Source organism: Callorhinchus milii, unplaced genomic scaffold (assembly GCF_018977255.1).
Source record: "Callorhinchus milii isolate IMCB2004 unplaced genomic scaffold, IMCB_Cmil_1.0 Scaffold1, whole genome shotgun sequence".
Lineage (NCBI taxonomy): Eukaryota > Metazoa > Chordata > Chondrichthyes > Chimaeriformes > Callorhinchidae > Callorhinchus > Callorhinchus milii.
The window spans coordinates 72,195,689-72,223,481 of record NW_024704742.1 but is presented as its reverse complement, the minus strand read 5'-3'; the positions used below and the strand labels follow the sequence as shown (position 1 = coordinate 72,223,481).

At 54.6% G+C, this 27,793-nt stretch overlaps 2 protein-coding genes and 1 non-coding gene across 5 annotated transcripts in view; 1 reads left to right on the top strand and 2 right to left on the bottom strand.

Moving 5' to 3' along the window:
• LOC103188540 (mucin-5AC) overlaps positions 1 to 4,849 on the top strand; it is a 48,155-nt gene extending 43,306 nt beyond the window's left edge. For all 3 annotated transcript variants that reach the window (XM_042338037.1, XM_042337998.1, XM_007908577.2), the window contains 4 exons: positions 464 to 739; positions 3,382 to 3,504; positions 3,949 to 4,070; positions 4,512 to 4,849. In XM_042338037.1, the coding sequence (XP_042193971.1) occupies positions 464 to 739; positions 3,382 to 3,504; positions 3,949 to 4,070; positions 4,512 to 4,589 (599 nt within the window). In that variant the 3' untranslated portion in view covers positions 4,590 to 4,849. The remainder of the gene's footprint in view (positions 1 to 463; positions 740 to 3,381; positions 3,505 to 3,948; positions 4,071 to 4,511) is intronic.
• A 3,021-nt stretch (positions 4,850 to 7,870) lies between these two features.
• On the bottom strand, positions 7,871 to 27,694 carry LOC103188554. The gene is made up of 18 exons (XM_042344111.1): positions 27,495 to 27,694; positions 23,237 to 23,368; positions 22,590 to 22,770; positions 21,567 to 21,699; positions 21,021 to 21,318; positions 19,318 to 20,724; positions 18,782 to 18,929; positions 16,172 to 16,302; positions 14,543 to 15,728; positions 13,335 to 13,463; positions 11,397 to 12,121; positions 10,795 to 10,906; positions 10,039 to 10,185; positions 9,618 to 9,823; positions 9,077 to 9,248; positions 8,728 to 8,788; positions 8,540 to 8,639; positions 7,871 to 7,987 (listed from the first exon to the last, which is right to left on the bottom strand). The coding sequence occupies exons 1-18, from the start codon at positions 27,531 to 27,533 to the stop codon at positions 7,943 to 7,945; spliced, it is 5,352 nt and encodes a 1,783-aa protein (XP_042200045.1). The 5' UTR covers positions 27,534 to 27,694; the 3' UTR covers positions 7,871 to 7,942.
• trnam-cau lies at positions 13,060 to 13,132 on the bottom strand. The gene has a single exon. It is a non-coding gene; the product is annotated as a tRNA-Met (tRNA).
• Positions 27,695 to 27,793: the final 99 nt, after the last annotated feature.

The window sequence follows — 27,793 nt, the reverse complement described above, 5'->3', positions numbered from 1 at the left end:
TTTGATATAGCGCCTTATCACATCATCAAGTCCTCAAGGACGCTACCCCATGCGAAGGGCACTATATAAACAAATAAATAAAATGCAACTTGTTGTCTTCGAGTCATCCCAAAGCACTTCACAGAATATACTGTAAAGTGAATTGGCTATATTTTGTGGGTGAAATGTGGCAGCCAATTGCACACAGCAGTGTGAGTGAACAAATTATTATTTTTTGAAGAGATTATTACCCGCCAGAAAAGCGATCTGCCAATCAACACCTAACCGGGTTCCTACTTACTGCTAGGTAAACAGGCGTGGAGTAATGAAATTTGCCCAATATTTCGCCCTGCCCGGGAATCAAACCCAGCCGGCTCGCTTGGGAGGCGAGTGCTCCAACCACTAAGCACCAGGACTCCACAATACTACACTGGTCAGTGGTAGTCCAGAGCTGTGTTGAGTTTGGCATCTCTTTCTCTTTCAGCAGTGAAACCAGTGAGCAGAGTGGATGTGGTCCAGCTCAGACCAGTGCCTGATGTGCCTGTGAATACCAGCCTGACGGAGCAGGAGAGACCCACCAAGGCAACCACCGAGGCCAAGCTACAGCCAGTACAGGCGCTGGGCGCTGAGCGGGTAGCTTCTCTGGCAGCTGGTGACAGTGACACCCACACAGCGGCCAGCCCAGGAGCTAGCTTTACGCCGCCGGCAGCTACCGTTAATTCAGGAGGAGACTCAGCCAAACCGTCCACCACACAGAAAGGTAAGGATATCAAGGCCTAGATGAGTGCAAATTTCCTGCAACTGAATGTCGGCAAGACGGAAGCCATACTCTTTGGCTCCCGCCAACGTCTTCTCTCCTGCGAGTCTGAACTCCTCAACCTTCCTGGGCTCTCCCTCAGACTCTCCAAACCCGTACGCAATTTAGGCATCAGGTTCGATCCCCAGCTTTCCTTTCTATCCCACATCCATTCCCTGACCAGGACTGCTTACTCCACCTCCATCACACTACACCCTGAAACTCTGGAACTCAATCAATCCACCTTCCCACCTCCCTCCCCACTTTCAAACCCGCCTAAATACCCTCCCTTTTTTTTGTGCTTATGCTCACCTGACCTCTCCCTCTACCCCTGGCTTGGAGTCGGATTACCTACTATCAAGTGCTCCGTCCGGGATGCTACCCCATGTGAAGGGGCCATGCAAATGTTGTTGCTGTACAGCAGAGCTGAGGGAAAAATCACCAGCAGAGAACCAGAGAGCACGACCATTCTTTTCTCCCCTCAACACTTTCACCCCCGCCCCCACCCCTTGCCTCTCACCCCCAGCTCAGCCAGCACTGGGAAGCACTTTGAGATATCCTGCTGACATGAAAGGCATAGTGTAAATATAAGTTTGTATTGTATCATTTTCATTCCATCATGTCTGCTGCTCCTTCAAGAATAATTATTTCAATCCCATTTACCTACCCTTTCCCTGTATCCCTGTTGTATACTTTTTTTCAAGGTATTTATCTAGTTCCCTTGTGAAAGCTAACATGGATTCTCCCTCAACCACCACTCCCAGCAGTGCATTCCATTCCCTATCCTAACCACTTTCTCCTAAACTCCCATTTACATTTACTATCTATCTTAAATCAATGGCCCCTGGTTACTGACTCACCAACGGTGCTCCATTACAATTTACACATATACAGCACCTTCACTTGCGCTGCGCCCACAGCCAGCGCTGCACCCACAATGTTGGGAAAAATGAATCCCGGGTTCAAAATAGAGACTCGACAAATACCAAATATGGCGTGACACACCTTATATCGATACACAGCAGGTAATATCAATCATACAATACAAAGAAAAATAAATGATCCAATAAGCAATACTAGAATACAATGATTATATCAAAGTATAACAATTATACTTGACTATATTATATTAAAAACCCATTGGTTTCATGCAGTTAAGAAATACTCATACTACCAGTTTTAAAGGAGTCAGCAGCAGGTCTTCGTCTTCTCTTGAGCCCGAGCAGCTTAGTGATATACTCACAAACTTATGGTGTCCCTCTGATCTCTGCTCCCAGACTGACTATCTCCCTCTAACATATCCTTTTTATGCAGGTTTTGGGGATATTTTTCCCAAATTCTGCACGTCTCTCCTGACCTTTGGTCTGACCAGACAAGATAACTGATGTTTTTCTTAAACATGTCCTCCTTTCAGTTACCTCCCTTAAGTCCTGTTTGTGCAGGAGGCCCATAAGGTCGGCTTCACCCTTGATGTATCAAGGATACGTCTGTCTCCTAATCTCTACCAGCTTGCTTCTTTCTTTCATACTAATTGGTCTAGTTATGATGAACAACCTCCCGATTGTGACATGTATCCTGGACCAAGGTTACCTGGTTTTCTTCCATTTTCCCTCCTTTAGCCAATGTATGCATATTTTAATAATAATAATAATAATCCTTGCATTTGATATAGCGCTTTTCATGTCTTCTAGACGTCTCAAAGCGCTTCACAGAATATGCTGTATAACGACTGTATATTTGTGGGCAAAATACAGCAGCCAATTGCGCACAGCAGTGTCCCACAGTCGTGGATTGAAAATGACCAATTTATTATTACTTTGTTTTGGAGGGATTATTATTAGGTGTGTGGAGTAAGGAAACTTGCCCAAGGTTTCGCCCTCTGCCTGGAATTGAACCCAGGTGTCTCACATGCAAGGCGAGTGCTCTAACAATTGAGCTACAGGACTCCACCCATCTGTCTGTTACCCCAGCTGGTGTTTCTCTATTTCTTCTAATTGCTTCTTTTGAGATTCTGTCTGACTATTGTCCAGATTCATTGCTGACAACCTCCATCATGCATCATCTGAGAGTACTGTATTGGTACTTCCTTCAACATCCTGCTGATTCTCCACAATCAACAATTAAACATATGACTTAACATAGAAGAGAAAATTTTGTTTTATCATAACCCAAACATACATTTTATATTGATACCATTTTCATACATCTTATATGGATGCAGTCTTCTCCCAATAATAAGCGCTGCGCCCATAGCGAGCACGAGGCTGGCTGTGTGGTTGGGGGCTGCTGGCTTTGTGTGCGGGGGTGGAGCTGGCTGTGTGTTGGGGCTGGCTGTGTGAGGGGGGTGCTGGCTGGGTGTGTTGGGGGGGCTGGCTGTGTGTTGGGGGGGGGCTGGCTGTGTGTTGGGGGGGCTGGCTGTGTGTGTGGGGGGGGCTGGCTGTGTGATGGGGGGGGGCTGGCTGTGTGTGTGTGGGGGGGGCTGGCTGTGTGTGTGGGGGGGGGGCTGGCTGTGTGATGGGGGGGTGCTGGCTGTGTGTGTGTGGGGTGGGAGCTGGACTGGCGGTGTGTGTGGGAGGGTCTTTCTCTGCAGCATGTTTATCTTTCAGATGATGTGAAGTTGAGGCAAGATGCAGTGAGTGAGGAGGGGCCGGCAGTGAAGCGGCCCCGCACTGACCCTGGTACCCACAATGATTTCAGGATGCCGCCCTTTAAAGCTAGCACTCCAATCGGTGAGTCCCCGGCCAGGCTCGGCACTGCATCGTCACCGCTAAACACTGGGTCTGGGGCGGGGCGTGGGAGTGGGGGGGACAGCGATGAATGAGCCGCACGTCACTGGGAGAGTTACAGGGGGTTAAAAGAAAATGTTTACACTGTGTGTGTGTGATGGTTTGTCACTAGCACTGATCGTGACACCGGCTGTGACTGTGACACCGGCTGTGAGTGAAGGCACTATACACGTGTAACTTGCGATGGAGCACTGACTACTGTGCTTGAAACCAGAACATTTAAAAGGCTGTGTATTTGAGAATGAATGATAAAGAGAAAGTGAATGTGATTCGAGAGCTCCATGGGGAGCAAGCACCAGCACAGACACGATGCGGAGAGAGCAGGGAAAGGATTAGAGTCACAAGCTCCACCTGGGAGCGAGCATTTACCTCTTATACTGTCCGCAGGCGTAAACTTCATTGTTCCAAAGACCGGCTACTTCTGTCAGATTTGTTCCTTGTTCTACACAAATGAAGATACGGCCAAAGTGACTCACTGTGGGACAGTGCTCCACTACAAGAATATGGAGGTGAGAAAGTGTGACAGACAGAATGAGAGAGAGATGGCGTGCGAGAGAGACAGTGTATGAGAGAGAGAGACTGTGTGTGAGTTAGACAGAGAAGGAGATGAGTGTGAGAGAGCGTGAGAGAAGCAGTGAGACAATGAGAGCGATATTTATCCGTGTGCAGACATAGACAAACCGGGTGTGAGAGACATGCGGAGTGAGATACGCAGAGGTGCATGTGACAGTGCTGCAATACAAAATATGGAGACAAGTTGCCGCGTGCGTGTGGCGCCACCCAGAGCCGCATACCGATACTGAGATGTGTCCTGGTGATGGGCCTGACCGACCGATATCGTGGGTCTGACCGACGGACGGACTGGTATCGTGGGTCTGACTGACTAACCGACCGACCAGTATCGTGGGTCTGACTGACTGACCGACTGCCATCTTGGTTCTGTCTGACAGAAATTCATGCTGCAGCGAGCGGAGGAGTTGAGAAGACAGGAGGCTCATGTCGTGCGACAGGATAAAGTGTCCCTCTGATTGGCTCCCATTCTGGTCGCTTCAGTCGCAGAATATTTTGGGTCCAAAGTGTTTGTTTGTGTGTTTGAGAGTGTTGTTGAGGCTCCGCCATTGCTCTTCTCTTTGTTTGAGAAGCAGCTGCAGAACGGCCCACTATTGCTCTCCACACGGACTGACCACAATGAAGGAACTATGGTTTTGAGGTTAATATTGTTTGTCCTCTTTTTACATAAATTGTAACAATTTGCTTTCAGTTATTCAATTAAAAATTATGCCACAGACACTGATTCTTTCCCTCAACCCTTTGAGTTTGGGATTGTTTAAAGTGAAGCTCTTTGAGACATCTCAACAACTTGAGAAGGTGTTATATCAAATGCAGGGATTATTATTATCTCTCATCAGGGGGATGTTTCAAATGCTTCACAAGATTTGGAACTAGGAGTCGCAAGCACAGTGGCGAAGTTTGCAGATGACACCAAAGAAATGAAGGTGGTAGATTGCGATGCTGAACAAGATAGGTTACAGGAAGATTTGAACATATTTGGGAATTGGGCAAATAGTTAGCAGATGAAATTCAATGTGGAGAAATGTAAAATACTTAACATATGGACAAAAAATCCTGGAAGGGATTATTATTTGAGCAGAAGGAAAATAATATGTATGGAAAATGAAAAGGACCTGGGGGTCCTGATTGATAATAAATTGAAGCTCTCCCAACAATGCTCTGTGTCAGTGAGTAAAGCAAACCAGATGTCGGGATGTATCAAAAGATCAATAGCAAGCTGAAATAGTGGGGTAATCCTGCCACTGTATAAATCATTGGTGAAACCATACTTAAGAGTACTGTGTATAGTTCTGGTCGCCACAGTACAAAAAGGATTTTGGAGAAATCGAAAAGATAGAGGAGGGCAACCAAAATTATTGAGGGAACAGAGGGACTGGACGATGAAGAGCAACTAAGTAAATTGGGTATGTTCACGTTGGAAAAGAAGATTGAGAGGTGAGAGAACATCATTAGGTTTAGAGTACTTATGGAAAGGGACAAGGAGCAATCAAAGGTGAAGATACTCAACTGGAAGAGGACGACACTTTAGGAAGGACGTCAAGGTATTGGAGAGGGTGCAGAGATTTACCAGGATGGTACCAGGAATGAGGGACTTCAGTTATCAGGAGAGGCGAGAGAAGCTGGGATTATTCTCCTTGGAGCAGAGAAGGTTAAGAGGAGACTTAATAGAAATTGAAATTGAAATAGTTTTCAAAATTATGAGGGGATTCGATAGGGTGAACAAGGGGAAACTATTTTCACTGGCGGGTGGGTTGGTAACCCGAGGGCACCGATATAAACCAGTTCTTAAAAGAAACAGGAGGTGAGGAGAATTTTTTTTCACGCAGTGAGTTGTTCGGATCTGGAATGCATTGCCTGAAAGGGTGGTGGAAGCTGATTCGATAAGACAACGTGGGGCTTGAACCCACATCTTCTGACTCCGAGGCGAGAGCGGTTCCACTGCGCCAGGCTGACACACGGGGTATATAATTGACTGTTTGACCCATTCTATCTTGCTGGTGTTTATTTCCACACAACCTGTTTGTCACACACTCCTCACATCCCCTTTTATCATTCGCAAACCAACCTATCCATAGGTCAATGTATGGAACATGCTCCGTAGGGATACGAGGGAAGTGTTGATTGTTTCAAATTTATTTTAGGAAATAATATCTCAGTATAAATATCTAGTTTGTACATGACATGCCAGGATAGTGGAAGGCCAACTGGATGGCCCTTGGTTTTTCGTCCAGCAATTCTTATATGCCTATATTCCATTCCAATCTGCCCTCCCTCTCAAGGGGGTAAATCGAACAAAACTCCTGGCCGTGATTTATTTGCATTCTTATCTGTTTTAAATATATCAGTGAATTCAAATGAATATCCAGTTAATCTGAGAAAAATGCCATGTTGGTCACTACTGCAGGTACTCACTCAGGCCTCCCGTGTATCCATTCTGCCCCAAACAGCTCCAGGATGGAGATGCGAGGAGTCTAAGATCGATTGACTCCAGCCATTCACAAGCGGCTGGAGTTGGGTTGTCAATCAGTGAGGGGAATTGTGATTGACTGACAGCTGAGCTCTTGCAAATGGTGGAGCCCAAATGTTCACAATTGGCTGTGGGTGTCAATCACCTCAGCGCCTCTCATTGATCCTCTTCCCATCCAACGAGAACGCAAATGGGAGGGAGGGAGCACTGCTGCTCCTCTGCTGGGAGGGAGAGTACCGGACTGTGTTTTGCAGCCAAATAAAAGTAAATCTATTTTATTGAATTCTGTGAGAGTATTTTAACTTCCAACTGGTTCGTTAACATTGCTTCAAGTGAAACAACGGTGACGCTCCTGCTGGGTGGGAATGGTATTTTGGTTAACCTCGGACGCCTCTTAAGTCGGACAAAACAGCCGCCCAATGTGTCCGGCTTAACAGGCTTCCACTGTACTTGTCTAGTTTTGGGTAAGATCCTGGTAAATCTCTACTGCCTGTTGTTGTCTCTCTGGGGGTGAGGCAGAGACCAGGGCCAGTCAGTGCCAACAGCTGAGGAGTCACAGTGCCGAGCAGAGGTTTCTGAAAGGTGTTTATTATAAATATTCAGCTCCAAACAAACACGAATCCTAAACTTCACATCAATTTATAAACACGCCAAGACACAACCTAAATTCTCTACCATAAACATTATTAAAGTACAAAAATAAAACTCACGCAAAATATAAAATAATCTTCAGACAGCCTGGCTCACAGCTGGCTTCACCAGCCTGCACACACCCGAGCCCCCCAACCCCCCCACTCGGAACACTAATCAAACTTATGCACACACTTCCTGACTCACCAATCTCACTCACGCACACTCACATACCAATCATACGCACTCCCTGACACCGATGACATACACAGACACACTCACTGACATGCTCACACACACACAGACGCTCACTATTACACCAATCACACTCACTGAACACAATCACACATTAATGCTCACACACTCACATGCACTGACACGCTCACACACTGACATGCTTACTATTACACTGATCAGACACTGCGGTGATCACACTAATGCTCACACATGCGCTCACACTGACAAGCTCACACACTTGCTGATACGCTCACACATTGACACGCTCACATACTCACTGACATGCTCAAATACCTGATGACACTCACTGACATGCTCACACACACTATTACACCAGTCACACTCACTGATACGATCACACACTCGCATGCTCACACACTGACACACTCACACAAACTCACTGATACGTTCTGCTCACACACACTCAGACACGCTCACACATACACTCACACGCTAATGGGGCAGAAGCTGCTTTCACTCCCAGGCCACCTTCCTGCCCAGGACACGGTTAGTGACTTTCTGCAGAAACAAAGTGACAGAGAGCGAGCGAGTCAGACAGAACTGCGGACAGAACCCAACACCAACCTGCAACCAACACCCGCCCCCTCTACCTCATTCACTATTTATCTGAACTCTTACATCGCTCATACTATCCCTCCACCATCACCTCACTCCCCACTCGCTGTGTGTAACTCCCTCAGCCTGATCCCCTCACTCCCCACTCGCTGTGTGTAACTCCCTCAGTCTGATCCCCTCACTCCCCACTCGCTGTGTGTAACTCCCTCAGCCTGATCCCCTCACTCCCCACTCGCTGTGTGTAACTCCCTCAGCCTGACCCCCTCGCACTCCTCAATCGCTCTCTGTCCCTCAGGCAGACCTGTCACCTAACTCCCACTCACTGTGTGTAATTCCCTCAGTCTGATCCCCTCACTCCCCACTCGCTGTGTGTAACTCCCTCAGCCTGACCCCCTCGCACTCCTCAATCGCTCTCTGTCCCTCAGGCTGACCTGTCACCTCACTCCCACTCACTGTGTGTAAGGCCCTCAGTCTGACAGTTCTAGACTCACTGACCTTCTTATAAAGTTGAGCTTTCAATCGGTTGCTGCGATTTTCAGCTTTTCGCTTCTCCTCCTCTCGCCGCCTTGTGACCTCAGACAACTGGTTATACATTCTGCAAACAGTAGCCAGCGTGAGAACAGCACAATGGGGGGGGGCACAGACGGGTGGGGGCGAGGGGGGGTTGGGGGGGGTGGACTCACCGCTTTGATCTCAGCACCATTTCCTTCCTCGTGATTTTTTTCTTCCAGAAAATTGTATTCTCTGAATGTGAAAATAGAAGAGTTACTGGCGTCCAGCAGCTCCGAGCAGCTCCACACACAGCGCAACACACAAACAAACATGACCTGGATCCTGGTGATTGTGGCCAACAAAAGCAAACACACAGCAAACAGCATTCAGTGGGGGTAGGGTGGGGAGTGTGTTTGTCATTCCTGTTTGGCCATTTGGGAGTGAGGCGGGGGTTGGAGGCAGGCCTGGGGGTGACAGCACCTGTGAGAGGCCGGGTTGAGGGCCACTGGGGGGTGGAGGCGGTGCTGGGGGTGACAGTACCTGTGAGAGGCCGGGATGGAGGGCTGCAGTGGGCTAGTGGGGGGTTGAAGAGCCACAGTCTCTCGCTCTGTAGCTCGCTCTGCAGTCTGCGCTCTTCAGCAAACAACTCCAGCCGTCTAACCCGCTCCCGTGAGTGAGATATAAAGTCAGGGCGGTTCATAGCCAGAGCCTCCTATGTCACAGAGAGAGAGTGAGAGTATGTGAGTGAGAGAGCGTGTGAGAGCCTGTGACAAAGAGGGAGCATGTGGGAGAGCAAATGTGAGAGAGATCACGTGAGAAAGCATGTAAGAGCATATGAGCGAGAGATTGTGTGAGAGAGAGTGTGTGAGACAGACATAGTGTATGAGTGTGTGAGATAAGAGAGGGAGAGTGCGTGATCGAAAGCGCATGTGAGAGCGTGTGCGAAAGATTTAGAGAGAGATAGTGCGTGAGAGAAAGAGACTGAGCAAGGGTGAGACAGATAGTCAGAGCGCATGAGAGTATGTGAGAGAGTGGGAGAGAGAGAGAGATGTGGGTGTGTGTGTGTGGGAGGGGGGCTTACCTGTAATGTGAGAGGTATGAGGGTTGTTGGTGCTGTGTAAGGAGAGGGGAGGGGGTGGCAGCGCACCCCCACCCCCGCCTGTAGCTGCCGCTCTCTCAGCGGGGCCCGGTACCGGGAGTCCAGGGCCGGCACACGAACACACACCGGAAAATTCTCCTTCCGACTCTCCCACTGCAGCTCCTCGGCCGGCACAAACCAGGTCACAGCTGTGAGCAGAGTGGGGAGGGGTCAGTGATGGGGGGCGGGGGGGGGGTCAGTGATGGGGGGGGGGGGGGGGGTTAGTGACGGGGGCGGGGGGGGTAGTGATGGGGGGGTCAATGATTGTGATCAGTGATGGGGGGGGGTCAGTGATGTGGGGGCTCAGTGACGGGTGGGGGCTCAGTGACGGGTGGGGGGGTCAGTAACGGGGCGGGTGTCTGACCTGGGGGCACGGTCTTGCGATGTCTCTGGGCCCTGGTGCCGGTGTGGAGGGGGTCTTGGCGCCCGGTGCTGGTGGTGGGGGAGGGGAAGGTTGTGCCCACATCGCGGGTGTGTCGCTTGGTCGCACTTGGGACGATCTCCACATCACCTGTGACACAGAGAGTACGAGGCTGGAGGAGAGGGGAGACATAGAGAGGACTCCAGGGCATCCTGACACTACCCCTGACACTAACTCCCGAAACTGCCCCCCACACTGATCCCCCCCAACATTGACCCACACACACTGCCCCCCCCCCCACACACACTGGCCAACACACTGACTCCCCACACTGATCCCCCCCCACTGCCAGCCCACACTGACCCCCGCACACTGCCCCTCACACTGCCCGTCCACACTGACCTTCACACACTGCCCCCCACTGACCCAGACGCTAACCCCCCACCTCCCCACACTGTCCCCACACACTGACCCTCAGACACTGCCCCCCACTGACCCAGACGCTAACCCCCCACCTCCCCACACTGTCCCCACACACTGACCCTCACACACTGCCCCTCACACTGCCCGCCCACACTGACCCTCACACACTGCCCCCCACACACTGACCTCCCCACACTGACCCAGACGCTAACCCCCCAACCCCCACACTGTCCCCACACACTGATCTCCCCACACTGACCCAGACGCTAACCCCCCACTCCCCACACTGCCACCCCCATACGCTGACCAGACACCTACGTGCACACAGACACAGACCTGCCTGTACTCCCTTGTGAAGGAGCTTTTTGTTGCGAAGCTGACAAGATGGCCCTCGCCAGGAGCAGCTCTCCCCACTCACAGCATCAGTCATTACTGTTCTGGGGGAGCGCTGGGTGGGGAGAGAGAGAGAGAGAGTGTGTGAGAGACAGAGAGGGTGCCAGAGAGAGTATGTGCGAGAGAGTGTGTGAGACGGAGAAAGTGTGTGCGCGCGTGTATGTGAGCGACAATGTGTCAGAACGAGTGTCAGAACGAGAGAGACAGTGTAAGAGCGAGCGAAAGAGAGTGTGAGTGTGAGAATGAGCGTGTCAGAGTGTGAGTGAGTGTGTGAGATTCTGTGTGAATGAGAGACAATGTGAGAAAGTGTGTGGGTGTGCGCAAATGTGTGAGTGAGATAAGTTTGTGAAAGTGTTTGTGAGATGCTTGTGAGAGAGGGGGAGACATTGTGTGTAATAGAAAGGGGGAGACATTGTGTGTGTGAGAGAGGAACAGGCATTGTGTGAGAGAGGGAGAGAGTGTGAGAGAGACGGGGAGAACGTGGGTGACATTGTGTGAGAAACAGAGTGTGTGAGACATTGTGTGAGAGCAGGAATGGCACTAACCTGTGTGTGATGATGATGAGCTGTATGCCGTCCTTGCTGGGTGCCCTCCCTCTGCCTGCGCACAGCCCCGTATAGGCGAACGAGTGGCGCTGCCTCCACTCTGGCCAGTCCGAAGGCCCGTACCAACCGGGCTGTGTCGATGGTGGAGAGGTCACTGGGGGCCGGGGTCAGGGTGCTGAGGCTGGTGTCCGTATCGGTGCCGGGGGTGGGGAGCTGGCGTTCTCGGCTCAGGATCTTTCTGATCCGCTCGGTGCAGATTTCCTCCGTGCCTGAGTCACTGCACAGTTCCCCCTCAGAGAGCAAGGATTGCCGGTCGGGAACGCCCTGGGAGAGCAGAGAATGCCGGACAGGATCACGGAGCAGGTCAGCCAGCCTCTCCAGCCGTTCCAACAGGGACAGCTCACTGGCGGTGTCGGACCCTGTCCGCCGGGTTTGCCGCTGCTTAAACCTCTGCCACAGCTCATTCAGGCTGCCGCCGGGCTGGGTGGCTTGGGCCAGGACCCTCGTTCTTTTCGGAGCCTCGCCACCGCTCGTCCAGATGCCGGGGTCCGTCTCCGGGGGTCCACAGAAGCCACCGGCACTGCTGCCCCTGGTCATGTTCTGCGGGCTAGGGGAGTGCAGGCCCCGGCCCACCTGTGATCTTACTAACAAGGTGGGGGGCTGCCGGCCACTCATACCCGTGGTGACAGAGCTATGCCGGTGACGGAGGTCCTCGCATTCCACACCTGTCGGAGAAACAGTCAGAACAGACAGAGCAAAACAGACGGCACCGACAGCACACGACTGAGCACTGAAGCTCAGGGTCCAGGCTGACACTCCAGTGCAGTGCTGGGGAGAGAGAGCAATGCATTGTCAAGAGACACCGTCCTTCAGGTTAGACTTTAAACAGAGTTCCTGTCTGTGCACTGCTCACGTGGACGTTAAACATCCCAAGGTGCTAATTTCTTACAGTTGAATGTGAACAAGACTGAGGTCCTCCTGATTGGCTCACACCAGCGCCTCAGCACCTCAGGCTCTGACAGCATCAACCTCCGTGGTTGCACACTTCAACTCACCGCCAGTCAGGAACCTCGGTGTCTTGTTCGCCCTCAACTGTCTTTTCTCCCTCACATCCAAGCCATGACCCGCTCTGCATTCCCTCACCTCCATAACATCGCCCGACTCCGCCACTGAAACTCAGGCCACTGAAACTCTTGTTCATGCCTTCATCACCTCCAGGCTTCACTATGCAAACCCCCTGCTTGTCGGCCTTCCCAACTCCTCTCTCCATAGGCTGCAGATAATCCAGAACTCTGCAGCCCGTGTCCTCTCCCGCACCAAACTCCGTAATCCATCTCCCCCACTCTCACCCGACTCCATTGGCTCCCTATCCTTCAGAGGATCCAGTTCAAGATCCTGGTCCTCACCTACAAAGCCCTCTATGGCCTCGCCCCACCCTACCTCTGCGACCTTCTAACCCCCTACCAACCCGCCCGCTCCCTCCGCTCAGCCGGCTCTGGCCTGCTCCACATCCCCTGACCCACCCGCCCCACTATTGGTGAGAGAGCCTTCAGCCACTCTGCCCCCAACCACTAGAATTGCATCCCCCATCGACTAACAACCAGGTTCGTACATACTGCTCAGTAAACAGAGGCATGTGGAGTAAGGAAACGTGCCTAACGTTTCGCCCTGCCCGGGAATAGAACCCAGGTCTCTCACTTATGAGGCGAGTGCTCTAACCACTGAGCTACAGGACTATTGGGAAAAGAAAAGGGAGTTTCTCTTTACCTGGCCAACAATCCCCCAGATAATAATGATAAATTGCATGTTAACTTCACAGCTGTTGGTGGGACATCACTCTGCACAATTTGGCTGCTGCGTTCCCCTACAACACACACATGGACCCACAGCGGGGGGGGGGGGGGGAGGAGGAGGGGAAAGGGGGAGTCACATACTGACCATGCTCCCGGGAGCTGTCGGTGCTGGTCTCCGAGCTCGGAGGAGACGATGTGCTGCGGCACTCCATATATGGGACGTAGAAAACCTCGGCACTGCCTGCTGGTCGATACGGCAAAATCACTGGTGGCTCTGTCAGTACAAACTAAACCATCAGTGCGGAAAAACAGTTACGCTCTCCACCCACACACACACTGGCAATCTCACCCACGTCCCCACCCCCCCCCCACCCCACACACACACACACACAGGCAATCGCCCGCCTCCCCTCTCACACACTCAGGCAATCTCCCCTCCCCCACAAACACACACTCTGGCATTTCCCTGCCTCCTCTCTCACACACACACAGGCAATACCCACCCCCCAGCCCCAAAATATACACACACACAAAAAAACTCACACACACCTCCTGTTCCACGTTGGCCAAGCAACAGGTCACTGAGATGGAATTTAGCGACACCCCCTCCTCACCAGACACAGCATTGTGACAATGGGGGTTGGGGGGGAATTGTGATGTTAAAATCTATTGTTCTATATATAACTCCCCCCCAACTCCTGGATTAGGTTCCAGTCTGTCACGCCCCTGTTGTCATGGCCGCAAGCCCCCAACCTGCCCCTCCTAACACCATCGGCGGAGTTCTCCCGTCCTGCCCCCTCTCTGGCTCTCCATCCTCCATCCCACCCCCTACCCCTCCTAGGTACCAGCAAGTATTGCAAATGTGCTTTCAGATGCAACCCCCACCCCCCCACTCCGCTGACACGAAGGCACTGAATAAATATAGCAACTTGCACTTATAGAGCGCTTTTCACACCGGATAACATCTCAGAACGCTTGAACTGTATTTTACAGGGTGTCCCCAAAATCCTGTTACCCCGATGTTTGACCAACGGGAACATGTGGAAGAATGTAGGTAATTGTATTTAGAAGTATTTAGCTGTATACAGTACAAGTGTTTAACTGTATTTAGACGTCCAGATGACCAGTGTGTGTGAGCGCCATCATTCTCATGGCAGATAATGACCCGTCGCCATGTTCGGTGCCACATCTTCCATAACATGATGGGAGGAGGCGAAATGCATCTCTGACAGCCTGTTTCCGTCGTCTCCTCTCTGTTGTGCAAGGTGGGGTAACAGGACTTTGTGGACACCCTGCATAACCACCCCCACCCACCCCCCACCGTGATGTCAGGTGTTGCGGCTATTCACCCACCTCTGCTCCTGGTGTGTGCCCCGGGGCTGTGTGCGGTGCTGGCTCTGCTGCTCCTGCGCTGGGCTGGGTCACAACTGCTCTTTGCCGGCACCGTCAGGCCTGTCTGTGTTGCGGCGTGTACCCTGGCCCCCACCTCAGTAGGTTGCTGTGTGCCAGGGCCCCCCAGGGGGAGGTGCAGCTCAACTGGCAATGCTGGGTAGAAGCCAGGCGTGGGCATGGGGAGTGGGGGGTAGGGTGGGCCATGAGCCAGTGAGGCGGCAGCACCGGGCGGAGACAGTGCTCGGGGAGGGGCTCCCCCGTCCTCGCGGGTGAGCTGCAGTTTGCCTGGAGGCAACATGGTTTGGCTGAGCGGGGCCAAGCGCCGGGGGGAAATGGTCAGCTGGACATGGGAGCGTGCTGGGTGTGCCGAGGGGGAGGAACTGGCACCGTTTGCCGTGGCCTTGGGGACGGCCAGCGGTGTCTGCTCCCGCTCATCCCGGCCGGGATCCGCTACGGAAAACGGCACAAACACTGGTGCAACTGGAAAGCCACGGCACCCTGGGCCAGTCACAGTGCCAACCCCACTGCCAGCCCGGGTGCCAGTCACTGGGCCAAACTCACTGCCAAGCCGTGTGCCAGGCTTAGGGCTAACCTCACTGCCAAGCTGTGTGCCAGTCACAGAGCCAACCCTGGTGCCAGTGGCAGTTGTATTGCCAACCCCACTGCCAGCCCATGTGCCAGTCACAGGACCAACCTCACTGCGAAGCCGAGTGCCAGCCACAGTGCCAACCCTGTTGCCAGTGCCAGTTGTCTTGCCAACCCCACTGCCAGCCTGTGTGTCAGTCACAGTGCTAGCCCGTGTGCCAGTCACAGTGCCAACCCCACTGCCAAGCCGTGTGCCAGTCATAGTGCCAACTCTGATGCCATTGCCAGTTGTGTTGCCAGCCACAAACTCGGAGTCAGTGCCCTGTGTGAGGGGTTGGGCTGGGGCTCCCTCGTGGGGGATGGATGGAGTGAGCCGTTTGCGGGAGGAGAAGGTGATAGAAACTATGGGGGTCTGTGGCTCTGGTGGAGGGTTGGGTCCAGCACCCGCTGGTGGGGCTGGTTTCAGTGTTGGCGCTGGGAGCCTGCAGGCAGTGAGGGCAGAGTCCGGGGAGCAAACATCTGAGAGACTCCCAGGCTCTGGGTCACAGGTCAACCAGCGGCCCTGAGAGAGAGGGGGAGAGAGAGACAATGAGTGAGTGATAGAGAGAGAGAGAGAGTGTGACAGAAACAGCGCAAGAGATAGAGAGCGAGCGTGATAGAGAGAGAGTGTGACAGAGTGAGAGCATGACAGAGTGACAGAGTAAGAGCGCGTGAGAGAGAGTATACAACAGAGACCGTGTGACAGAGTGAGAGAGAGCGTGACAGAGTGAGAGAGCGTGTGACAGAGTGAGAGAACATGTGACAAAGTGAGAGAACATGTGACAAAGTGAGAGAACATGTGACAAAGTGAGAGAACATGTGACAAAGTGAGAGAACGTGTGACAAAGTGAGAGAGCATGTGACAGAGTGAATGAGCGCGAGGCAGCATGAAAGAGCGTATGACAGAGTGAGGGAGAGGGTGACACATTGAGAGAGAGTGACAGAGAGCGTGGGGCAGTGTGAGACCTTGGAGCCGGTGATATTGCGGGACATACGGAGTAACTCCGCTTTGATCTCATCGATCTTCCTGCGATCCTCGTCACTCAGCACTGACAGCGGCTCCCGGCTCCGCTCCGCCCACATCGCCTCGGCAATTCCTATAAACACAGCAGTCTGTCAGTACACACTCCCTCTACACTATCCGTCAGTACACATTCCCAGCTCATGGTTAGAGATAGGGTTAACACTCCCTCTACAATGTCCGTCCACACTCCCGGGTCAGGGACACCAAGGTTAGAGCACAGGTAAAGAATCATAGAATCTTACAGCACAGAAGGAGGCCATTCGGCCCATCATGCCTGTGCCGTTCTTTGAAAGAGCTACCAATTAGTCCCACTCTCCTGCTCTTACCCCAGAGCACTGCAATTCTTTTTCCTTTCAAGTAAATATATAATTCCCTTTTAAAGTTATTATTGTATCTGCTTCCAACACCCTTTCAGGCAGTGCATTCCAGATCGTAACAACTCTCTGGATAAAAAAAAATTCTCCTAGTCTCCCTCTGGTTCTATTACCAATTATCTTAAATCTGTGTCCTCTGGTTATCGACCAACCCGTCAAAAAAAACACCAACACCTCTATTAAATCTCCTCTCAACCTTTTCTGCTCCAAGGAGAATAATCCCAGCTTCTCTAGTCTTTACACATTCTGGTAAATCATTCTGGTAAATCTCCTTTGCACCCTCTCCTAGCCCTTGACATAGGAGGTTAATGGGGGTGGGAGGTTAGCGGGGGGTGAGGTTAGCGGGGCGGGAGGGACTGAGGTTAACGGGGGGGGTTGAGGTTAGCGGGGGTGGGGGTTGAGGTTAGCGGGGGGTTGAGGTTAGCAGAGGGGGAGGGGTTGAGGTTAGCAGAGGTGGGGGGGAGTTGAGGTTAGTGGAGGGGGGGTTGAGGATAGCTGGGGGCTTGTGGTTAGCGGGGGGGTGGTCAGGTTAGCGGGGGGGTTGGAAGGCTCTGCTCTGTACCTGTGTGCCCCCTCTCAGCCGCACTGGCTGCCAGCACCAGGTGGCTGGCTCTCTGCGCTGGTCGCTCCTCCTGAAGGAGCTTGGCCACCCTCGCTGACAAGGAGTCCGCCTGACTCCCCCTCTCGCTGTCTTCGGTGGCCTGGCTCTGGGGTGGGCTGTGGACATTCTGGCCCTGGGGAGGGCTGTGGAGAGGCTGGTTTTGGAGGGGGCTGTGGACAGGCTGGTTTTGGAGGGGTATGTGGGCAGGCTGGCCCTGGAGGAGGGGGTGTGGCTGGGCTGTGGTCCCGCCGCTGCAACCCTCGGGTTCTGCTCGCCCCACACTCCTCAGAGAGGCTGCTGTATGGGTTCTCTGTGGAGAGAGAGCCTGGCCCCTGGCGTTCAGGGATGGCCCCTGTGCCGACCCTGGTGCGCGGAGTGTCCCAGCATCCATGTCCTGCCGGCTCCCACCGCCCCCCACCAGCGATAGGGAGGGCGGCCCCTCCCCCACTCCCCCCAGCAGCTTGCGGATCTCACTCAGTGTGTGTGAGCCCACAAAGGAGTCCTCAGCCCCGGGGTGCTGGGAGCCCGGGGCCCCTGGGCTACCCTGATGTTTCTGCTCCAGCTCCACCATCAGACTCTCCATCTGAACCAGGCCGGGGATGGCCATGTCAGCTGAGGGGGGCGAGGGTTTGGGGTGCAGGGACCCCGCAGGGGGAGATGGCACAGGGCTGTATCCCTGGTCCTCGGAGTTCCGACCGATGGACATGCTGTGTGTCAGGGTGTCAGAGTGGAAGCTGCATCTGGAGCCGGTGTCCAGAGGAGACTCGCCTGCAGGACAGAGAGACAGAGTGATTCAGTGTCTGACACACACGGAAACCCGTCACCGTGATCAGCCAGTGTCTGGCACACACCGAAGTCCATCACAGTGCTTTAGACTCTCGAATCCAGACTGAAAGTTCCACATGTGTACGCCTCCTACACATGGAAATATCCCCGTGACTGGACCAGAATGAACACTCTCTCGTCTCGCTGGAGGGACGCCTCCTGTTTATCTAATTCCAAAGAATTTCAAGCGCACGTAAGCGAAAGCCATAGCTTGGAGATCCCAAAGTGTGCGTTGGGGTAACAGCTGGAGTCTAACCAGCTAAACCCATTTAGCTTGCCATTGATAGTGCTGTCTAACAAGCTTTCCCATTACTTGTCCAACTGGGACCATCCTACCCGTTAAGGCTTTGGCTTGCATGGTTAACAGGAGCTAAGTGGGAGGATTCCCTGCCCCAGTGACTGGTCTGCCCTTCTAAATCCTGCCGATGAGCCAGGCTGGGCTGTGCTGTCTCAACAGTGCCCTGGAATACTGAGGCCCTCCTGGTTCAGAATTCGACTAGAGATTCCCTGTTGATTCTGACATTCCATTGCCAGGAACGTCACCTTGTACCCAGTTCAGCTGCAAGGAGATCCTCTTTACCCACTCCCCTGGAGGAGAGCTGCTATTTGGTTATTTGTCATCTCACAAGCAAGAGGAGGCCATTCAGCCAATCCCACCACTGATCAGATCAATTACATCTTTCACATCCCAATTTCCCACCCTGCAGACAAGGCAGGACAGTCAGACTCACACAGACACCAGGGAATCTTACCTTCACTTCCCAGTAATTTCTTGGTCACTGTGTCCAAATCTTTGGAGATTCCCAGCCCCCAAGGGTCCGAAAGCACTGGAGGCGGGGGGATTTCAGTTGTCAGGATGCTGGTCGGAGACTGATGAATGCCGAGATTCCAAAGGTAAAACTAAAGCAGGACAACCAGAAATATTATAAGGAACCCAGGGAATTACAACAGACACAACAACAAATTACACTTTTATAGCACCATTCATGTTGGAAAGACGTCCCAGATGGAAAGACGTTACAACATAATTTAGCCAACTGCTCCCCGAATAAATCCTTCATCCAGTTCCCTCTGCCCTTATCAGCCCAGACTAATACTGTCATAACCCAGACTAACACAGTCCCAGACCAGCCCAGACTAACACTGTCGTAATCCAGACTAACACGTTCCCAGACCAGCCCAGACTATCACTCTCCCAGCCCAGACTAACACTGTCCCAGCCCAGACTATCACTCTCCCAGCCCAGACGAACACTGTCCCATACGGAGAGGGTTGGAGGGGTACCTACCGGGATGCGTTGCTCGATGTCAGTGGTGGGGAGCGGGGGGGTGAGGAGAGGTGCGGGGTCGCCCCAGTGCGGTGAGTAGTTATCCACCTCCAAGCTGGTTAGTGACTGGGCCGAGGCTCGTCCAGTAGTGCTGCTCACTGTGGGCTCGTCTGCCCGGCTGGTGTCCAGGGATGTCACGCCCGGCTCTGTGCTGGGGAGCGGAGTGTCCTCACCACGGTGTTGTCTGCCAGTGACGTGCTCCGGGAGACTCTGACTCCTGCTCCGCCATGCAAGAGAGGTGCCGGGATCCAGAACACCGAGCCCAGGGAGAGAGGTGCCGGATTCAGGAAGGCCGAGCCCGAGGAGTGAGGTGCCGGGATCAGGAACGCTGAGCCCGAGGAGTGAGGTGCCAGGATCAGGAACGCTGAGCCCGAGGAGTGAGGTGCCAGGATCAGGAACGCTGAGCCCGAGGAGTGAGGTGCCAGGATCAGGAACACTGAGCCCGAGGAGTGAGGTGCCGGGATCAGGAACGCCGAGCGCGAGGAATGAGGTGCCGGGTTCAGGAACGCTGAGACTGAGCCCGGGGAGAGAGGTACCGGGATCAGAAACGGCGAAGACGGACAGAGAGGAGCTGGGATCAGGAACACCGAGCCCGGACGGGCAAGCAGAGAAATCAAACCGGGAGCCCGGGGAGTTGCTGGCCCCTCCCCCCGCATTGCCACTGATGTTGAGCTGCGGAGCCCGGGCGGGTGGGGACGGGGCCGCTCCCAGTGACCCACCCCCAGACCTTCTGTGCCAGTGCTCGGCCACAGGTTCCCCACCACCCTGGGACAGGATGTGATTGAGGGAATGAGCAATGGCACTGTAGGCCCGGCGCCGGGGAGACTCTCCTCGCAGCCCCCGCAGCACCAGGCTGTCAAAGCTGGGTCGCCCCATGCCCCACTGCCCAGCACAGACCCCCACCCTCTCTGTATAGCCCAGGCTGGATCCCTGCCGCCCCGGCTCAGCTTGGTCTGGGGACAGCGAGAGCTGGGGCGAAGGCTCGGGAGAGACGACCGCTCCCTTCGCCAGGTGCTCGACGGTTTGATTCAGCATTCCCGTCCTGGTGATGGGCAGGAATGTGCTGGGAGTGGACTGGCAGAGAGGCCCGGGGAGGGTGGCCGGGAGCCAGGAATGGCCAAGCCTCTCCCCTCCACCCCGCATCTCGCCTGTGATGCCGCCCCGGCTAGTGTAGGCATTTGGAACGAATAGAGGCGACGCTCCTGGACTCTGGTCGTGGCTGGATGCTCCCAGTTCTTGCCAGTCGCTGGCTGCCTGCAGAACATTGCCAAGCGCTGAGCCCAGCTCTGCTCTGAGCTCGGGCTGTGCTGGGAACTGTGCCGAGGTGCCGGGCTGAGCTGAGGGGCCAGACTCTGCTAGGGGGCCGCGCTGTGGCACGCCAGCTTCACTCGCCACTCTCCTGTCGGAACAGCCAAGCAGTTCCACAAAGCTGGTCTCGTCACCCCCCTCGGAGACTGAGCTGGAGGCAGGTCTGGGGGCACGGCTGAAGCTGTGGGAGGGGCTGTGAGAGCGGCTTGGGTTGGGGGCGGGGCTGACGGATGGGCTGGAGCTGAAGGGTGGGATGGGGGCAATGCTGGAGCTGGGGGATGGGATGGGGGATGGGATGGGGGTGGAGGCGGGCCTGGAGCTGGGCGATGGGATGGGGGCGGGGGCGGGGCTGGAGCTGGGGGTTGGGATGGGGGTGGAGGCGGGCTGGAGCTGCGGAATGGGATGGGGGCGGAGGTAGGGCTGGAGCTGGTGGATAGATTGGAGGCAGGGCTGGCGAGGGGGAAGGAATGCTGGGAGAGGGAGCAGAGACTGGCTTCTCCGGTGAGGGCCGTGCTCACCCCCAGCGAGCGCTCACGCAGACGGCCTCTCACAAAGTCACACGACAGCTCAGAAACGGCTGTGTACACAGAGTCTCCCGACTGGAAGGCTTGAGAATATCCCTTACACAGCGTTGCCGAGAGGTCAGGAGCTGCCCTGTAAACACAAACACACAGTCAGCCCAGACACTGACAGTTCGCCACAGCACCACTTAGACACACAGTGACACTCCCTCTACAATGTCCATCCGCACTCCCGGGTCAGTGACAGCACAAGTTAGAGAGGGAAAGGGTCCCTCTACATCGTCCACACTCCCAGGTCAGCCACAGCCCGGGTTACAGATAGGTTGTGAGGTATAAAGTATAAAGGAGAGACAGGGAGACTGTTTGTTTCCTGTGACTTACCTCAGAGAGAGGAAGCTTAGCGGTGTGCACTCGTACCCAGTTTCGGACAGGACACCGCGCTCTCGATCACGGTCTACGGTGGGACACGAGGCAAGAAGTGGAAGAGCTGGTGTCAGACGACTGTCCTGCAGCTCTGCCGGGGAGGGAGGGAGCGAGAGAGAGAGTAAGTGAGCCGTGGGCAAGGACCACACACTCGGCAACAGGAGAGCGCCACACCTCACACAACATGACAGCATAATAATAATAATACTTGCATTTGATACAGAGCTTCATCACATTGTAAGGACATTTCAAAGTGCTTCGCAGGATTTACTTGAATTGTGGTGACTTGTGTATTTGTAGGCAAATGGGGCAGCCGACTGCACACACCAATGGCCCACAGGCAACCATGAAGTGAGTGACCAATTCTATTTTGGGAATTGTTAGCTAGGACACCGGGAGACAAACTCCCTTCTCTTTTCAAATAGTGCCATGGGATCTTTAACGTCCAGCTGAATAGGCAGATGGGACCTCACTTTAACATCTCATCCGAAGGACGGCACCTCCGGCAATGCAACACCCCCAGCGCTGCACTGCAGTGTCCACTACGTTCTGACTCAGAGTTGAGAGTGCTACCACTGAGGCGCATAGTTCAACCCAAACCATACACAGCCCAGCACACGGCTGTATGTACAATTTGTCCTCAAAATCTTGTTAGACCCTGTCATAAAATAGTGAAGTAAGACGACGGAGGAGCTGAAACAAGCTGTCGGAGATGTATTTCACCTCCTCATTCCAACCATGTTACAAAAGATGTGGCACCAAACATGGCGATGAATGAGTATCTGCCACGAAAATTATGCTGTTCATTCACAAGGATCCTCTGGACGTCAAAATACAGTTAAACACTTGTACTGAATACAGTGAAGTACTTCTAAATACAATTATCATCATTCTTCCACGTTTCAGTTGTTGGGTCAAATATGGGAGTAACAGGACTTTGTAGACAGCCCCACCCCCCGCCGGGGTCATGCCTTCACTCACCGATCAGAGCCGTCGGCCGGGCCTGGGTCTCTGTCACCAGCGACGCTTCAGTAACGCTAATCATTCCCTCTTCAAGGGTGGGCCACTCACTAGCCGGCTGCTCCCTCCCAGCACCGGTCCGCAGTACAGCCACCCGCCCAGCATCACCGCCCGCCTGCAGCTGGCTCCAGGCCTCCATGTCCTGCAAATAATAATCCTTGCATTTAATATAATGCCTTATCACTTCATTCAGACATCTGAAAGCGCTTCACAGAATTTACTGTAAAGTGGATTGATTGTATATTTTCTGGGCGAAACCCGGCAACCAATTGCACACAGCAGTGTCCCACAAACAGCTGTGGATTGAGTGACAAAAATTTTTTTTTTAGGGATTATTACCCCTGGAAAGCGATCTGCCAATCGACTAACAACCGAGTTCTTATTTAAACGGTAAAAAGACACCTATGGAGAAAGGAAACTTGCCTAAGGTTTTGCCCCGCCCTGGAATTGAACCCATCCTCTCACTTGTCAGGCGAGTGTACTAACTAATACGTTATGGTAGAACACACAGCTTGAAGAGCAGGCAGATACCAAGCCGTTGCCCACCCACCCCAGCCATGCCCCAGACCCGTCCCCTCCCGGCACAGTGTGTGCTGCAGAGACAGTACCTGTGTGGCTGTGTGGACAATGGCCTCCCCCAAGGAGAAGCCACTCAGACTGGAGCCGAGTGTGCCACTACCAGGGCTGCTGTTCCCGCTGCTCCGCTCCTCCCCTCGGCACGGCGGCGTGGTCGCAATCGCCTGCAAAACACCAGCAGTTACACACTACCCATTACCCACACACCGGCCATCACACACACACACTCACAACAAAAAGATTCCATTTACAGAGCGCCTTTCACGTTGGGAGGACGTCCCAAGGCGCTGGACAGTTGGGTCAGGACCCGAGAAGGGGGGAAATGGTGAGGGGAGGGAAGGGCGGGAGCGAGGAGGGAAATGGTCGAGGGGAGGGAAGGGAGGGGGCGAGGAGGGGGTAGAGAGTCGAGAGGGGAGCTGAAGGCACGGTCGAAGAGAAAGGTCTTAAGACCGGCCTTGAAGGAGGAAAGGGAGGAAGTGGCGAAGGCACTGGGGGATGCAATTCCAGAGCCTCGGGGCTGAGAGGCTGAAGGCCTGACCACCGATGGTAGGGCGGTTGGAGCGGGGGATGTGGAGCAGACCGGAGCCAGAGGAACGGAGGGTACGGGCAGGTAGGTAGGGGGATAGTAGGTCGGAGAGGTAGGAGGGAGCGAGGCCGTGAATGGCCTTGTAGGTGAGGATGAGGATCTTGAATTCGATCCTCTGGGGATGGGGAGCCAGTGGAGGCGAGCGAGGGTGGGAGTGATGTGGTCGCGGTGTCTGGTGCGGGACAGTACACGAGCTGCAGAGGTCTGAATGACCTGCAGTGTGGAGGGAGGTGGCGGGAAGGCCGGCGAGGAGAGAGTTCCCATAGTCCAGCCTTGAGGTGATAAAGGCGTGGACCAGAGTTTCAGCAGCGTGAGGGGTTAGGTAATGCCGTAGTCTGGCGATATTCCGGAGGTGATGGAAGGCGGTGCCAGTTGTGGTGTGGATATGAGGGAGAAACGACAGCTCAGGGTCGAACAGAACCCCGAGGTTCCTGATGGCTTTGAGAGGTGGAGAGTGCAGCCTTGGATGCTGATGCTGTCAGCGCCTGTTCGAGGAGGACGAGGAGGCAGAGGGAGCCCTGGTCACAGATGGTCAAGATGTCATTGGTGACCTTGACCAGGGCAGCTTCTGTGCTATTGGCAGCACGGAAACCTGACTGAAGGGGTTCGAATAATGAATGGGTGGAGAGGAAAGAGCGCAGCTGGGAGGCGACAACTCTTTCAAGGACCTTGGACAGGAAGGGGAGGTTGGAGATGGGCCGGTAGCTTGATAGCTGCGACGCATCAAGGGAGGGTTTTTTCAAAGTGGGAGTGATGATGGCAGTTTTTAGGGGAATGGGACAGAGCCAGAGGAGAGGGACAGGTTGACGATGTCTGTGATATGTGGGGCAAGGAGGTGGAGCTGGGAGATAAGGAGTGGAGTGGGGATGGGGTCAAGGGAGCAGGTGGTGGGTTTCAGGGATAGGATGAGGTTGGTGACAGAGGGTGGGGAAACGGGTACGAAGGTGTGTAGGGGAGGATGGGTAGGAGTCGGAGTGTGGGAGGGAGGGAGGGGGGTGGGTGGATGTTGGAGGGGAAGTGACGCAGAGCAAATTCCCTTGATTTTGGATTACCAAGGAAATCCAGCATCTCCTCGCAGTGAAGGTTGGAGGAGATGACCTGCGCGGGGTGGCGGGGGGGACGGAGGAGTCGGGATGTGGTAGAAAACAGTAGCCTGGGGTTGTTCTTCGCCTCCAGGATTATCCTGGAGTAGAAGGACGACTTGGCCGAGGCTAGAGTGGAGCGGTAGATTTTGAGGAGGTCCAGCCAGATTTGTCGGTGGACCGTTAGGCCAGATTTGACAGGTGCGTTCAGCGGCCCGCACCTGGCTTTTCAGTGAGCGGAGGTGGGTGGTGAACCAGGGGGAGGAGCGAGAGTAGGAGACAGTACGGGAGGTGATGGGGGCAAGAGTGTCGAGTGTGGAGGAGAGGGTGTTGTGGAGGAGGGTGAGAGGAGAAGAGGGGTCAGTGAGGGTTGAAGGCCAGAGGGAGAGGAGTTCAGAGGACTCCAAGGCAGTGGTTAGGGATTGTGGGGGTAACTTCTTCCAGGGGCGGTAGAAGATGGTGGTGGGTCTGGTGGAGGTGGGGAGGGGGGTGGAGGTGGTGAAGGAGATGAAGTGGTGGTCGGAGACGGCCTTGTCGGTGATAGTGACATCCGAGACACTGAGGCCCCGGGTGATCACCAAGTCGAGTGGGTGGCCGTGACTGTGAGTGGGGGAGTTGATGTGGAGGGGAGGTTGAGCGAGGAGAGCAGGGAAGAGAAGTCTGAGGAGATGGAGCAGGAGGGGGTGAAGTGCAGGTTGAAGTCGCCCAGGATGATGAGGCGATCAGAGCAGAGGCAGAGAGATGTAAGTAGTGTAGAAATATCGGAGATGAAGGTGGGAGAGGTTTTAGGGGGCCGGTAGAGGAGGAGGATTTTAAGGGAGAGGAATGAGGGGTGGGAGAGGGTGAGGTGCTCAAAGGAGGGGAAAGAGCCAGAGGAGTAGGGGGATAGGGCAAGTGGTGTCCTTGAGATAAGGGCAACACCACCGCCACGGCGGTTGGGGCGAGGGATGTGGTGGGAGGTATAGTCGGGTGGTGTGGCCTCCGTGAGGGGGAAGGTGTGACTTGGGGTGAGCCACGTTTCTGTTAAGGCCATGATGTCGACGCTCTCATCAAGGATGAGATCGTTGATGACCAGGGCCTTGTTCCCTCCAAAACAAAACAATAATAAATTGGTCATTTTCAATCTACGACTGTTTGTGGGACATTGCTGTGCGCAATTGGCTGCCGCGTTCGCCCACAAATATACAGTCAATTCACTTTACAGTGTGTTCCGTGAAGCGCTTTGGGACGTCCTCCCGACGTGAAAAGCGCTATATCAAATGCAAGGATTATTATTATTATTATTCTTACAGAGGGAGCGGCCGTCCGATGTGGAGGGAGCGGTTGACAGAGGGGTGTGTGGGAGGGAGGGGAGGGGGGGTCCAGGTTGTGAGGGGGGGTGGGGGGGGAGGGGGGCTCCCGGGGCTGTGTCCGGGGTGGCTGGGGAGTGTGGTGGGGAGTGTGGTGACTCTGACATACGGTGACAACAACAGACAAGTTACATTTACCTATGGCGCCATTACCCCCCACTCCCCCCCCCGGGCCGCCCCCCCGGGCCGCCCCCCTGGCCCCCGGGCCGCCCCCCCGGCCCCCCCCCGGCCCCGGGCCGCCCCCCGGGCCGCCCCCGGCCCCCGGGCCGCCCCCCCGGCCCCCGGGCCGCCCCCCGCCCCCGGGCCGCCCCCGGGCCCACCGCAGCCTCTCACCCGCCATGACGCCGCCATCACGCTCGGCCGCGCTCTGCGCATGCCCAGCTACCGCCGCTCGCCTCCAGTGCGCATGCTCCACCGTCTCCACCTCCGTCACTAGGGACGCGAGGCCTCGCGCGGCTCTCAGAGCGGGAGACGGGGGGAGTGTGTGCGGGGACTGTGTGTGTGGGGGGGGTGTGGGGGGAGTGTGTGTGTGGGGGAGTGTGGGGGTGAGTGGGGGGAGTGTGTGTGTGGGGGGGGAGTGGGGGGGGAGTGTGGGGGGGTGTGGGGGGGTGAGTGTGTGTGGGGGAGTGTGGGGGTGAGTGGGGGGGGGGAGTGTGGGGGGGGTGTGGGGGGAGTGTGGGGGGGGAGTGTGGGGGGGGTGAGTGGGGGGAGTGTGTGTGGGGGGGGAGTGTGGGGGGACTGTGTATGTGTGGGGGGGTGAGTATGGGGGAGTGTGTGTTGGGGAGAGAGTGTGTGTGTGGGGGGACTGTGTGTGTGGGGGGGGTGAGTGTGGGGGGAGTGTGTGTTGGGGAGAGTGTGTGTGTGTGGGGTGGAGAGAGAGACTGTGTAGGGGGTTGAGACTGTGTGTGTGTGGAGGGGGAGAGAGACTGTGTAGGGAGGGGAGGAGAGAGATTGTGTGTGTGTGTGGAGGAGGGGAAGAGACTGCGAGTGTGTGGAGGGGCGGAGAGAGAGACTGTGCGCGTGTGTGGGACGGGTGAGAGACTGTGTGTGTGGGGGGGGGAGAGTGAAGGAGACTGTGTATTTGTGTGTCTGGTAGGGGAGAGAGAGGAAAGTGATAGGAATAAGGAGGGGGTTGAGAGACGGGGATAGAGAGGGAAAGAAAGGGTGGAGATAAGAAGAGCGAGAGTGAGGGAAGAGAGATGAGGGTGAGATAAAGATTGATTCCAGGACCAGCGCTGTCCTGTGGGACATCAAGTCCTGGATGAGAGCTTACTTTTTCGAAAAGACTGAGGTCTTCCTGCTTGGCTCCCATCAGCGCCTCCCCACCTCGGGCACTGACAGCATCGGTCTTCACGGATTACACCTCACGGAGCCGGTGTGGAACTTTGGTGTCTTTTTCAATCCTCACCTGTTCTTTAAACCTGACTTTGTGCAGTCCTGCAGCTGTGGTTAGAGCACTCGCCTCGCAAACGAGAGACCTGGGTTCGTTTCCCGGCAGGGCGAAATGTTATAATAATAATAATAATAATAATCATCCTTGCATTTGATATAGTGCTTTTCAGAAATGTTAAG

Coding starts and splice junctions, on each gene's coding strand:
- LOC103188554 (XM_042344111.1), bottom strand. CDS start 27,533: ATGGGAGCCAAGCAGGAAGACCTCAGTCTTTTCGAAAAA. Junction 22,771..23,236: donor TTGTCCACACAGCCACACAG/GTACTGTCTCTG, acceptor TATTATTTGCAG/GACATGGAGGCCTGGAGCCA. Junction 21,700..22,589: donor CCGGCCGACGGCTCTGATCG/GTGAGTGAAGGC, acceptor CCTCCCCGGCAG/AGCTGCAGGACAGTCGTCTG.